Source organism: Solanum dulcamara, chromosome 7 (assembly GCF_947179165.1).
Source record: "Solanum dulcamara chromosome 7, daSolDulc1.2, whole genome shotgun sequence".
NCBI classification, from domain to species: domain Eukaryota; kingdom Viridiplantae; phylum Streptophyta; class Magnoliopsida; order Solanales; family Solanaceae; genus Solanum; species Solanum dulcamara.
Genome location: NC_077243.1, coordinates 2,883,459 through 2,896,570, shown reverse-complemented (window position 1 = coordinate 2,896,570; position 13,112 = coordinate 2,883,459). Strand labels below are relative to the sequence as shown.

At 33.2% G+C, this 13,112-nt stretch overlaps 2 protein-coding genes across 2 annotated transcripts; one reads left to right on the top strand and one right to left on the bottom strand.

Annotated features, from left to right (window-relative positions):
- The first annotated feature begins 4,070 nt into the window (after positions 1-4,070).
- LOC129896765 (gibberellin 3-beta-dioxygenase 1-like) lies at positions 4,071-5,561 on the top strand. The gene is made up of 2 exons (XM_055972727.1): positions 4,071-4,618; positions 4,804-5,561. The coding sequence occupies exons 1-2, from the start codon at positions 4,161-4,163 to the stop codon at positions 5,423-5,425; spliced, it is 1,080 nt and encodes a 359-aa protein (XP_055828702.1). The 5' UTR covers positions 4,071-4,160; the 3' UTR covers positions 5,426-5,561.
- Positions 5,562-8,361: 2,800 nt separating this feature from the next.
- On the bottom strand, positions 8,362-12,063 carry LOC129896763 (uncharacterized). Its single transcript, XM_055972726.1, has one exon. It carries the CDS (start codon positions 11,624-11,626, stop codon positions 8,459-8,461), a length of 3,168 nt encoding a protein of 1,055 aa, XP_055828701.1. The 5' UTR covers positions 11,627-12,063; the 3' UTR covers positions 8,362-8,458.
- Between the last annotated feature and the right edge of the window lie 1,049 nt (positions 12,064-13,112).

The following is a 13,112-nucleotide window of genomic DNA, read 5'->3' as shown; positions in this document are numbered from 1 at the left end:
TTGAGATTTATTTGATCTCCACTGATCTTTGTGAATATACTGAATGTTATCCATCACAATTTTTGATGATTTCGTGACGGTATTTATCAACGTGTAAATGGAATTTACAACCCTTTTTATGACTGATTTCATTCTTTTGCCACAAATTCTTTGCGACATTCAATTTGTGACAAATTCTTAGTCACAAATTTAAAGTTTTTTTCGTGTTGTTAGGTATATATGGAGATGCGTATATAATATATATATACCATTTACTGTAGATTACAACTTAGTCAAAATAGAAACTAATAATTGTATATATCCATAGAAGATATTTTTGCCCAATAATTATATAAAGATATTTTAGTTTACTCGTATTGATTGAGAATCGTATTCACGGTTACTGTTATTTTATCAATCTGTATATCTTTAGTAATTATCAATTCATCATCAAATCAGACAATGTGTTCAGCTAGCCATTTACAATGCACCGCCATAGACCTCAGTAGCTCATGGGTATTTGAGCAATTTATGTTGTTACTTTTGCAGAACTTCCTTTTCGTATAAACAAACAATCACCTATTTTTAAATAACATAAATAACGACGGCAATATTTGATCACAAATTCAAGGCAATGCTGATTGTACCCTTTTATATAGTAGAATTATTATTTTTTTGAAATAATTATGAGCCTGAATTATTCGATCATCTAATTTACAAAATATGTATAATATATATGGATAAAGTGTACTTTATATACTAAATACATATATAATATACATATTTATACACAACATGTATATTAGATATAACAGTATATATATTACGTATACTTCAATTATGTTAATAAACTAGATGGACAAATATTTATAGCCTTAACCTTTCCCGAAGGGGTGGTGAACAAAGATCAATGTAAATATATATATTGCCCACATAATGGCGACTGAACTTCCAGTACAAATATTCCCTACTGTATTATTTATGTGACAAAAAAAACAGATTATTTCAAGGACGTATACATTAGTCTAAAATTGCTATAGGCCAAGACACAAAAGCAAAATGCTCCAACCTAATCACGTCCATGCCACGTGAAGTGCATATGCAACTAATAAGGTGGTCATTTTATTCATGTATCCTTGTACTATATAATATCCTCCTTTTGCACATGACCCCCATCCATTATATGATATGATTGTCCCAATAAATTAGCAATGATCATAACATTGACACTCCTACGAGCCATTTAATTTTAATTTGTTCTCTTTATGTTGTATGACCACCACCACAACACAATCTTATGGCCTAGACGACAACCAAAAAAAAAAGAAGAAATTTATGAAGAATTTTGCAAAACCTACCTTATCTAACGTAGAAAAAGAAAAAGTTGGGAGACAAAAGTACACTATTAATCAAACAAAGAAATCCATAAATTGACAAAATTAGTGATCGATTAAAGAAAGTTAAATGTTTGATTAAAAAGAATGGGACAAAAGACATAAAATCTAACCGCGAAAAATATTAAAAGTGACTTTACTGCTTGTCGAAGGAATGATCAAACTAGAAAAGCATAAAAAAAATTTGAGGACGAAAATACCCTTGCTAATGCTTCCAATAGAGTATTCTGATTTCTGTCCTTTCACAAAAAAACTAAAAAAAGAAAAGAAAAGGGATACATGCAGTACAAGTCTTAACAAGTTGTTGAGTCTGATCATAGTCACCAGAGAATTGTAGAAATAATATGACTTAATTTCTCTAATACCGAAAGGGCAAGCTCCAGATATTATATGGGGAGGGTATTGCTGTCATCAGATTAATAGGCCAATAGGAGAGAGGAATTGAGGCATTTGGTTTTGGGATGTCATGTGGGGTGGGGAAGAAAGCATTATAGTATTATCTTGTAGGATTGATCAAATATCAGGACCTAGCTAGTAAGGAAGTCATGATGTTGATATTACAAGACAAAACCACATGAATTAGACAGACATTATATACATAAATCTCAAACCAGTATAGGAGAGAAGAATTAAGTTCAATATGTGATGGGTGGAATCACACGTTTCTAAGTAGGTGTTAATTGATATTCTTTTGTCGTCCGTAAATTATAGTAGCAAAATAATATAATTTATGGACTACGAAAGAATATCAATTGACACCTACTGATTCCACTCACCGTGTATTAACCTTAATTCTTCTATTCTATATTGGTTTAAGATTTATCTTTGTATGTGCCAGTTGTATATGTTAATACTTTAGTGAAAATTGTAGATTCATCACTGCTTATAAGCGTGATCAAAAAATAAATTGTTGTGGCCCTCTGGAGACAAAATTAATTTTACCACCATTTATTTATTGTTCTTTATTTAGAAACTTAGTTACGAATCTCCATTATAGAATCAGACGATCAAGAGAATTTCACCTCCTCCCTCAGGTGCGCATAAGCAGTGGAAGCAGTCCTCATTATCAAACTTGCATCTTTTGTTGTGTTACTTAAATAATATTGGAATACACGAAATTTGGGTGGGCCAATTTTCTCACAAAAAAACGTGTAAAAAATAGTCTTATTGATGGAATAAGATTTTTTATATAGCCACATTTTAGCATTTAAAACTCTTTCCCTAACTTGTTAGACCTTCCTTTTCCACTAAAATTCAAATTTAATTTAATTTCTAATTAATAAGGTTATAGTAGGGACCAAAAAATATAATTAACCATAATTTTTATTTTGAAATTAATTAAAGTATCTAAACTAATCTTACCGTAATAAACAAAGAATTATTCCATCAAAAATTCATAACTGCACTCCTCGTTTCAAATTCGAAATTCTTTCATTATATAACTCTTATTTAACTTTATTGTTAAGATTCAAATACTAATCAATCAAACTAAATTACTAACGGTTTAATTCAGTAATTATTTCCTTTAAACTTTTGCTTAATTTATTTCATTGTCGGATATACATGAAAACATATAAACTTTCTTAAAAGTGTATCATCAATATCTATACACGGACATGAATTTCATCAACTAAACTATTACTTCATCAATGTATTTTGTATTATTCAATTTATCAAACATTTTAAATCAATCTCTCTTCTTAATAAATCAAAACAATAAACAACATACATAGCTAATAATAATCATATAGAGATTTTAAGAGTATTATAAGTACATTTAATGGACTAGAGAATTATTTTATTAAGTCAATATAAATACTTATTTCTACTTGATCTGTTCAATACATACAAAATGTACTGAAATAAGAAGTTGGAATTATACTATTTTTATAATCAAGATAAATAATGCTTAATCTTGTGCTATGACCATACTGATAGTTTGTCCAATTTTCATCTTTGATTGTGAACATAAACATGATTTAATCTTCCACATATTAGTTAAAATTTTATATACCATATCATCTATATATTATATAAGTAAATGGACATATAAATAAAAATATTAGTTATTTGAATTTTTATTAAAATTAAATAAATAATCGTTCAACAATAAATACTATATTTAATTAAATACATGTTTAATATTACATATTCCAAACGCTATTTCTCAAACATATCATATCTAAACATATGACTAATGGTATATACCCCAACAGCTTCGCGACGTGAATGGTTATACACTTATACTAGATATATATGACACTTTTTGAATTTTGAGATTTAATTAAAAAAAAATAATTGTAATTTTTTTTACATATCCTTTATATATTTATATTTTAAAATAATTTCCAAATATACAAATTTATTTCAAAAAATTTAATAATTCCATGCCTGAATTCATAATTAACTTTCGAAATTCGTAGGCATATATATGTTATGGATTTAATTTTGCCTAGAGGACATGATGGTCCATTAAACTTTTGATCTTTCGTTTGTCCAATGATAGTCTACTCTATCCATTTCTTGCTTTCATTTCTTGTCCCCTTCTTTATATCGACACCAAGACTTCCCCAAAACCACTCAAATTTTTAAATTCTTTCATTTCTATATATTTATTAATTATTTATATTCATTTCTTCCCAGCATTCGTTGTCTCCATCGCCTCTATATATATTCTTCTCATTTTCATCACCTCTTCACCACAGAATTCCACTCTTCTTCTTCAATACTTATATCCAATTCCAATAAGTCCTAAGTAACACTTTATATCTTTAATTTCTAGCTACTATGCCTTCAATAATATCAGAAAAACTACTCGACTTGTACTCGATAAAAGAATTACCTGAATCACATGCATGGAGATCGTCATTAGACGATCATCATTCATGTGATGGTTCGCGTAATATTAATGTAGAGTCTATTCCAGTTATCGATCTAAATGATGATAAATTTGCCATGGAAAAAATAGGACATGCATGCAAAACATGGGGCGCATTCCAAATCGTAAACCACAATATCTCTCAGCGATTACTCAACGATATCGAAGCGTCCGGGACTGGACTATTTTCCCTTCCGATGCAGCAAAAATTAAAAGCCGCTCGTTCGCCCGATGGCATCGCTGGTTATGGGGTGGCTCGAATTTCTTCTTTTTTCTCTAAGCTCATGTGGTCAGAAGGGTTCACAATTTTTGGTTCCCCTCTTGAACACGCCCGCCAACTTTGGCCACATGATTACAACAAATTCTGGTACTTTCATTAATCCCTCTAATTTCAAAATATTAAGTTCAATTGAATCCGCGCACCTATACTTTAGTACCACACTGAAAATCAAATCCACTTTACAACTTTTTATGTCACTTAAAAAGTAATACTACTATCTTTTTTTTCGTCTCTTTCATTATTTTTTTAGTCTCTTTTTTTGAATTTCTCAGTGACGTCATCACGGAATACGAAAATGAAATGGAAAAGCTAGCGGGAAGACTGATGAGTCTAATGCTTGGGTCCCTTGGAATATCAAAGGAAGATGTGAAATGGGCCGTTGGTCCAAGAAGCGGTTGCTCGGCCCTACAACTAAATTCTTACCCGGCTTGTCCGGATCCGGATCGGGCCATGGGTCTAGCTGCACATACGGATTCTACCATATTAACCATCCTTCACCAAAACAATACAAGTGGTTTACAAGTGTTCAAAGAAGGCAACGGGTGGGTTACCGTTCCTCCACTTGGCGGCGCATTAGTTATCAACGTGGGTGATTTGTTACACATACTGTCAAACGGGTTGTACCCGAGTGTTCTGCATCGGGCGGTAGTGAATCGGACTAGACACCGTCTTTCGGTGGCCTATTTATATGGGCCACCATCGGGGGTGAAAGTTTCGCCCCTGTCCAAATTGGTAGACCAAATGAACCCTCCAATGTATAAGCCAGTGACATGGAGCGAGTATTTGGGCACTAAGGCAAAACATTTCGATAAGGCACTTTCATCTGTTCGCCTTTGCGCTCATCGCATAGGTTTTGCTCATTCTAAAGATCAGAGTGGTGTCAAGGTAGGCTAATATAGCCAGTAGTAACCTTTTTTCTTTTTTCCTGAAAATATATATCTACTTGTGTTCCTCTTTTGACCCATTGGAAGAATATTTATCAATCTTTATCTTCGTGAGAATTTATATACCCAAATAAGGACAGGTGTAGCTTTAGGTCAGCAAATTCGTCTGAACCCACTATGCAGAACACAACGAATCATAGATATATGTATGAACTTTTAATCTCAAAAATATGTCAGTACAAATAATCTTCAGTGTAGTTGATAATATAAAAATTAAACAAAGTAATTAACCTGATACAATATATTAAATTTAATAAATAATGTAAAAATTACTTACACGATTAGTGTGTTGTAATACAAATTAAATTACAAAAGTAAGGTAATTAATTTGAAATAGAGTTGAGTATATATATATATATATATATAGATGTTGTACAACGCATTGGACAAAATGAGGGGTTCCCATAGAAATGGGGCGCGTAGTAGTACTAGGGGATCATAGACTACAAAAATGAGATAAAAACAAGGAAACAGGGTGTGTTGGCATTTCTGTCGCGCGCGGTGGACAAAAGGGCAGATGGATGAGTTTGAATATCAAGCTACTTCTTCCGTTCTTCCGTCTTATTTTATGTGGTACCGTTTGATCAGATATATAATTTAAAAAATAAGAAAAGACTTTGTTACGTTTATCAAATTGTCCTTATTAAGACACTTTAATATTTACTTTTAGTTTATGACATTTTTTTGTTACAGACCAAAAAAAACAAAAAAGATGTCACAGCCGAAAGAACAAACATGTTTTTAGCCACACTACGTTAGGACTTACGAAATACAAAGACCAGGACAACATTAAGTAGATTGGATCAAACATTACGCCGGCAAATCAATCTTTCCAAATTTGTTTGCAAAAATGATATCTAGTAAATAGTAACCATGCATCAAAAACAGAAGAAAACAAAAGCCCACCATCGTGATGAACTCGGTCTTAATTTAGCTTCGTGTCTTTCTGTGTACCTCAAGAATTAAGGATGTTGTGCTAGAGGGTGAACTCTTAAGCAAGGGCGGCTCAACCCTAACGCCAAAAAATAAGGGCATCCAAAGAACCAAAAATCCCCCAAATTCAGTATACGAAAACACACCGAAGATGAAAAAAAGGAAATAAATTTGATCGATTAAACGAAGAATCAAAAGAATAGTAGAGGCATTTTTGATCCATTAAATAATAATAACGGCATTTCTGGACCAAAATATTGACGGTAAGGGCATCTTTGCACCAAACTATAAACGGAGGACATTTTTGTTCATTTCAAATAGTTTAAAAGCATTTTGACCCTTTTTTTCCTTTAAAATATTATGAAATATAATATAAGAAAAAAATAATACTCTAATTGGCATGTTCAATGAAGTAAAGTTTTACTTTTATTTTTAAGCCCTTTTAGAATAATTTTGATAATTTATGTAACAATTGATTATATTAAATAGTTTTCAAAACTATAATCAATAAGAGAGATTTAAACATTGTGTTGTTATGTAACATACAATAATTTATATATATTTAATCTTGTCTTACAAAATATTACAAAGAACTGTTATACTGTCAATTGAAAAAGAAAAATTAATTATTAAATTACGATATATTATAATATTTTTTTAGAATTTATAAAAATAAAATATATTAAAAAAATTAATTAAGAGTAACTTTTTTTCTAAATTTTAGCTTTAAATCATTCATTCTATTGAGCCGTCGTGCTCTCAAGGATAGCTATAGGGATGGCAGGATCTCTCCAACATACTAGTATGATCTGCCCATGTAGTGATTGTCCCAAGTAACCATGTGCCTTTTTCTCCACAGTACAATATAGTATGTCAATTACCCCCAAACCAAGAAATACCTGTCTTCACACATGCAAATATATATATACATGTATGCGACGTACAATTTTACTAAAAAGATAATGTTAAGTCTTGTCATTGTGGCACAATATCTGCAAATATATATTCAGGTGAAAGAATATGAATATAACTATTGATGCTATTGGATATGTGCCAACTTTCAATAATTCAATAGGGTGTAAAACTATGTATACTAGTATATATGTTATATCACGAGTAATTTCTCAAAGATAAAACAATGGAAGGTACTTACCATTTCACTATCAAAGTAATTAAATTATTTTGGAAACCAACAAATAACTTAATAAAAATAAAACAAAAAATATATATTGTGGCATCGTTTTGTCATGTGATTTTGTTGTGCTTAAATCATTTAAAAGGTTTTTAGATATTAAACAACTTACTCGGTGATTTATCATCAAAGGCCGTTGTAGTATAGTGGTAAGTATTTCCGCCTGTCACGCGGGTGATCCGAAATGCCACCAGAGCATGTCTGATCCGAGAACATTTTTGCAACATAGAAGATAACAACATTGGGGAAAAGGCCTACGATAACATGATTATCCAGAACCATTTCATTGTCAAAGACCAGTAAAAATGTTGGTTAAATTCTTGGAACATCTCATGCTTGATGGGGATTCTTTTATAGTAAGAGCCCGTTTGGAAGGGCTTTAAGTTGGTCAAAATCAATTTAAAGCCCCTTTTTATCTTTTGGACGTGTTTCCCTAATGCGAACTTTAAGCCATAAAGTTCTTAAAGTCAGTCAAAAATGAAAAATTACGATTTCTAACTTCTTTTTTTTCTAAGTGCTTAAAGCCATTTTGTTTGACCATGAAAATTACTTTTATATCCCTTATATTTTAACTAAATTCCCAAACTACCATTTTTATTCTTTTAACCCTAAAATTCAAACACTTATTTTCAACATAAGCACTTTTATACAAACACTCAACTGCTTATTTACTTCAAAGTTCTAAAAACACTTCATACATAAGAGTTACTTTTTTTAAGCCCATCCAAACATATTTGAGAAAAGAAACAATTCCGCAGGCCTAGATATAAACTGCTCAAAATGTACATACAAGAAGTCAGTAAACTTTCTTTTTCGAAGTGTAATCTTCTTACTCATCAAGTCAGTAAAATCTCACTCTCACTCGACATCCAGGACTTTGTCATGATTATTTACCCCCGATGTAAGTTCAGTTTCAGCAGAAGGTAACCTCTCATAAACTCGAGACCCAACTGGTAGAAGCTTAATCTTGCCCAGTTTTAGTCTTTCGGTAAGCTTCTCATAGTTCCACCTCTGCTGAATATACACAACAACTGCCAGTAGAACTGCAGCCACTGGTATGGCAATGTCTCCAAACTTGGTGTAAAAATCAAACCGAGGGTTCACAAACTCGTATTCTTCGGAGAAATAGGGATTGGGAACAGGAGATCTGATGTAATCATATATATGAGGCAGAAGTCTAACGGACGTAAGCCCAATATAATATAGTTTTCTGAGTGGTTTGCAGTGGATTTGCCAAACAAGGTTGCCTATTACTTGAGGAAGCAAAAAGAAATCTTGAATCAAACCCATGTACTCCTCCAATTCAGTTTCCCATTCCCTCAAGGTGTGGAAATTTCCGGTGGAATCTACGTAACGTTCAGCATGAAGAGGTTTCTGGCTTGTATTAAAGGAGTGGATAAAAAGAACAATGATATATCCAGCAGCATGTATTACCAGTGTACTGAGAAGTACCCACTTGTCACTTGGAACACGATGTGGTTCAAGAGGGTTCCTTGTCAGTAACCGGATACGGGATCTCCACACCTTTTGGCTGAGCCTCGCTGTTACTAGAAAGGCAACAAGCACAAGAACCTTGACAGTATAATCAATCAGACGGATCCACTGGCTGTTATCAAGATCATAAGATGGCGTCTCATTGATTTCAGCACCCATCATTTTGAACAAAGCCTCTGCACCTGTGATCAAAGGCAAGCCGTATCCAAGAGCTTGGACACCTAGCATGGCAAGCGAGACATATGGAACTGATTCCACATTATCTCTGATGTAAAATAGTTGGCTGAGAATGCAAAAGATCGCCAGAGAGAGTGTCAAGATGCGGAGGATGCCCTCTACGCCCCTACGGGAAAGAATATCTTCCCGCTGCTTCCTGTACATAATGGGGAATGTTTGAAGGTTCACAGTACTAAAATATAGTGGATCATCCTCATTCCTTTGAGAAGATACAGAGATTTTAGCTGTTGGATTGACCAACCAACGAGCAGTGGTTGGTGGGTAGACTATAACCACCTCAATCAGACAATCCAATCCAGCCTCAAGGTCCATACTTTCTGATAGGATTTTCCAGGAGGCTCGAACATCCCGGCAACCAATGAGGTCCATCTTTCCGACATGTGGATCATACAGTCCCTCTACAAAAAGCAACGAGATGTTAGTGTATGACGTCCCAGTGAGACTAAGTTGAGCAGAAACATTTAAGAGAAGCTGTTTTTCTGTGTATTCAGCCTTAGCATGATAAGAATTCTCTTTTTCACTGATGGAACCATTTGCCAAAGGCCCAAACATCGGACCAAGAGAAAGAATCTCCATTTCAATTTCAACTCTTTGGTTAGCTGAACGAGCGATTTGATCTGCAATTGCTGATGAATGAAGGGAGAGATCTTCAGAAAGAATCGAAAGGCTGACGGGAAAAGAATCTGCATCTTCCAGTTTTGGGAATGTCAACAGTGATTTCTTAAACATTGAACCAAAGTTAAAGGGCTCATTTTTCTCAAGGACCGTAACAGCTGCATTGATTTTTGAGTACTTGTAATATGGGCGAGAAGCAGTATATTGATCCCACAACTCAACAGGGCGGATCAGTTTCTCAAATGATAAAGGAAAGTAACGCCTACTGCTTCCATCAATGCTGGAAAAATGGCCAATAATTATGCTCCTTTGTGTTATTGAAAAGGAGAGCGAAACATACAAGCAGATTCGAGAATCACAGTTGCTGTCTTCTGCACCAACTACTCCACGGCAACCAACCATACAAAGCTGTCCACTGGAAGATTTCCAGATTCCCTCAGCAGAAAGAGTCATGTTATTAAGCCCAGTCCTTTGCGCTGCAGTGAACTGATTCTCCAATGGAGAAACCACTCTAAACACAGAAGAGACCCTTGCAGAAGTGACATTATCTTTTACAGATATTTTATCACATCGAACATCCTGAAGGACAAGCTTAACGTCCTTAAAACCCCCATCCGTGGCGTTTATCTCCTTTTCTGATCTGTATGGACCCAATTGACTGCAAAAATCATCTGTACCGTTGCATTTCCAGTTCGGCACAAATGTTAAGGCTTCTTGATGAGTGAATCTTTGAAGAATATAACAGAAGTCAAGCCCTCTATATGTATTTATCTCAGTACTCAGACTATCTTTGTACGGGTATGGATCACAAGCTTTGGACACAAACTTTTCAGAGCCAAATTCGTACTTTGAAGAAGTTCCCAGCCAAGAAGACATATGAACTTCATCAAAGTATTTAAAACTGGTCTTCGGGTTTAAGCTTTTCATTGTTCCCAAAATTGCTCTATTTGTCAGTGTATTTGTTCTAGGATAATGAAGCACGAACAAAATTCGATCATCTTGCATAAGAGGTGGCTGATTAGTATAACCAGATTCCTTTACCCACTCCCACGGATCAGTAGACTCTTGCTGACGAGAAGGCAACATTGTTGTCCCTAACAAACACATCACTCTTTCCCCTTGATTTTTCTTCGATTCAATGTATACTCCTTCAAATGTCACAGAAAGCTGGGAGTGACCGGGCCATATATCGAAATGAGGACTTCTTTCATATGGTTTACTTGAAAACAAGCCATCTAGGGTGATACCAATCTGCAATATCCCACTCACACTCACAGATTTCTTAGATTGATGAGCAAGATCAACATTCGTAACCCAGAACGAAACTAAGTTCAACGGAGATCGAAGATCCGATGATGTGTTTGAAAGATCTCTATCATCAAAAGGCATTATTGAAGAAGCCCCATTGGACACTTGCCACCAATCTCCATTCAAAAAAGTTAATTCATGTTTTATGCTATAGATTCTGTTATCATCAGGTTTCAATTCAGAAGCAGAAGCTAAAACAAAAGCACATTCTTTGTTGACTTCATCAGTTCTTTCGTATTTGTATGTCATAGAAGTTCTAGTCCTAGGTCCTAACTCTCCTTCTACCATATAAGAATGAACAAAACCAACAGACAGCAACATCAACCAGATAATAATACTAGCCATTGTCCAATAAGAAGCAAAAAAAGACATTTCCCCCAACCCCTTTAATCAAGATTCCTCAAGTATTTAGTTGAAAACCGAGAAATTCATGACCAACCCACTTTAGAACAAGGATAGAACTTGCTAAATTCGAAATCAGAACAGCAAAAACAAACTTGGGACGTTTGCAAAATCAAATCTTTGAGATGGGAATTAGTGAATCTTGATGAGGAAATAGCAAGGTGCACTTACCTGGTAACTCAAATCTTCATAGAAAGAGAAATGGAACAGGGAATCAAAGGGAGAGTGATGATTAATTTGAGAAAAAGGGAAAAGTTGGTGCTTTGATTTTGATATTGATAATTAGGGTAAGTAGAGAGAGTAGGAAGGTGTGAAGTTGAAGTCAAGGTAGCTGATGATGGCGACACTGCTGAGGTTAAGTCGAATCTATTTCTTACAAACTCTGTGCCAACTCCTCTAATCTCTGTTTTTTTTTATAAAAAAAAAATTGTAATATTTTGGTTGGGAAAAAACTAAAATAGTTCCTTAATTAATAAAGCAGATCTCAGTTAATCAATTTACCTAATTTTCAGAGGGAATAAGCTTGAACAACTACTCATGAGTTGACTTTTGGTTCTCCACAATAGAAAGTGTAAAAATAATAAACAAAATACATATTTTAGCATCATATCCATATTAATTGGTATATAATCTTTAGTAGATTAGAGAAATGATTTTGGAATGAATATCAAGGGTAAAATTAAAAAAAAAGATTTTTTTTTTGTATGTTAAGATGAATAAGTAAAAGTAAAAATTATTTTTAATAAAGTGGATGAGTAAAATGAGAAATAATTTTCTTATAATTATCCAATTTTTGAAAGAAATTTAGTATCGTCCCTGTATTATATACAATAGCATTTTGTATTATTATTTTTTATTTTTAAGTACTCCATTTGTTTCTACATATTTTCAAAATAAGAATTGCATGAAAATGATAAGTTCTTTAAACGAGTGATGAAAAAAAAAATAGTTCTAAATTAAATTCGGAGTATTGAAACTCAAATAAAAAAAAAGAGTCCAATATAATAAACTCAAAAGAAAGCTAAAGAAGGCAAGGAAGGTAAATGGAGTAACGATTTCATAATTGCAAGCGACCATGTTGTGATTCATATTAAATGAAGATTATAGTATGATTTTTCAAAAAGAATCCTATTTATTTTCCGTTTAGAGGTTAAGAGGGATTCCTTCAGATGAAAATCAAACAAATATTTTAGTGCAAGTATTGACTATTTGGTAGGTGAAAATGAGAATAGTTAGTACTTTCCTCCGTTCCATATTAGATGAGTATCTTATTAAAAATATTAGTTTTATATTATTTGATCATTTACTAAATTAAGATAAAATTAATTATTGTTTTTTCATTTTACCCTTACATATGCTTTGAAAGTTTAAACAAATTTTAAAGATCCAAAAACTTTTTTTAAGAGACTAATAAATATGAGCAAAGGGAAAATAGTAAAGTTAAATAATCTATTAA

Bases quoted from the DNA above. Each gene is read 5' to 3' on its own strand.
- LOC129896765 (XM_055972727.1), top strand. From the start codon at position 4,161: ATGCCTTCAATAATATCAGAAAAACTACTCGACTTGTACTCGATAAAA. The intron at 4,619-4,803 runs GTACTTTCATTA...TGAATTTCTCAG, and splicing joins CATGATTACAACAAATTCTG to TGACGTCATCACGGAATACG.
- LOC129896763 (XM_055972726.1), bottom strand. From the start codon at position 11,626: ATGTCTTTTTTTGCTTCTTATTGGACAATGGCTAGTATTATTATCTGG.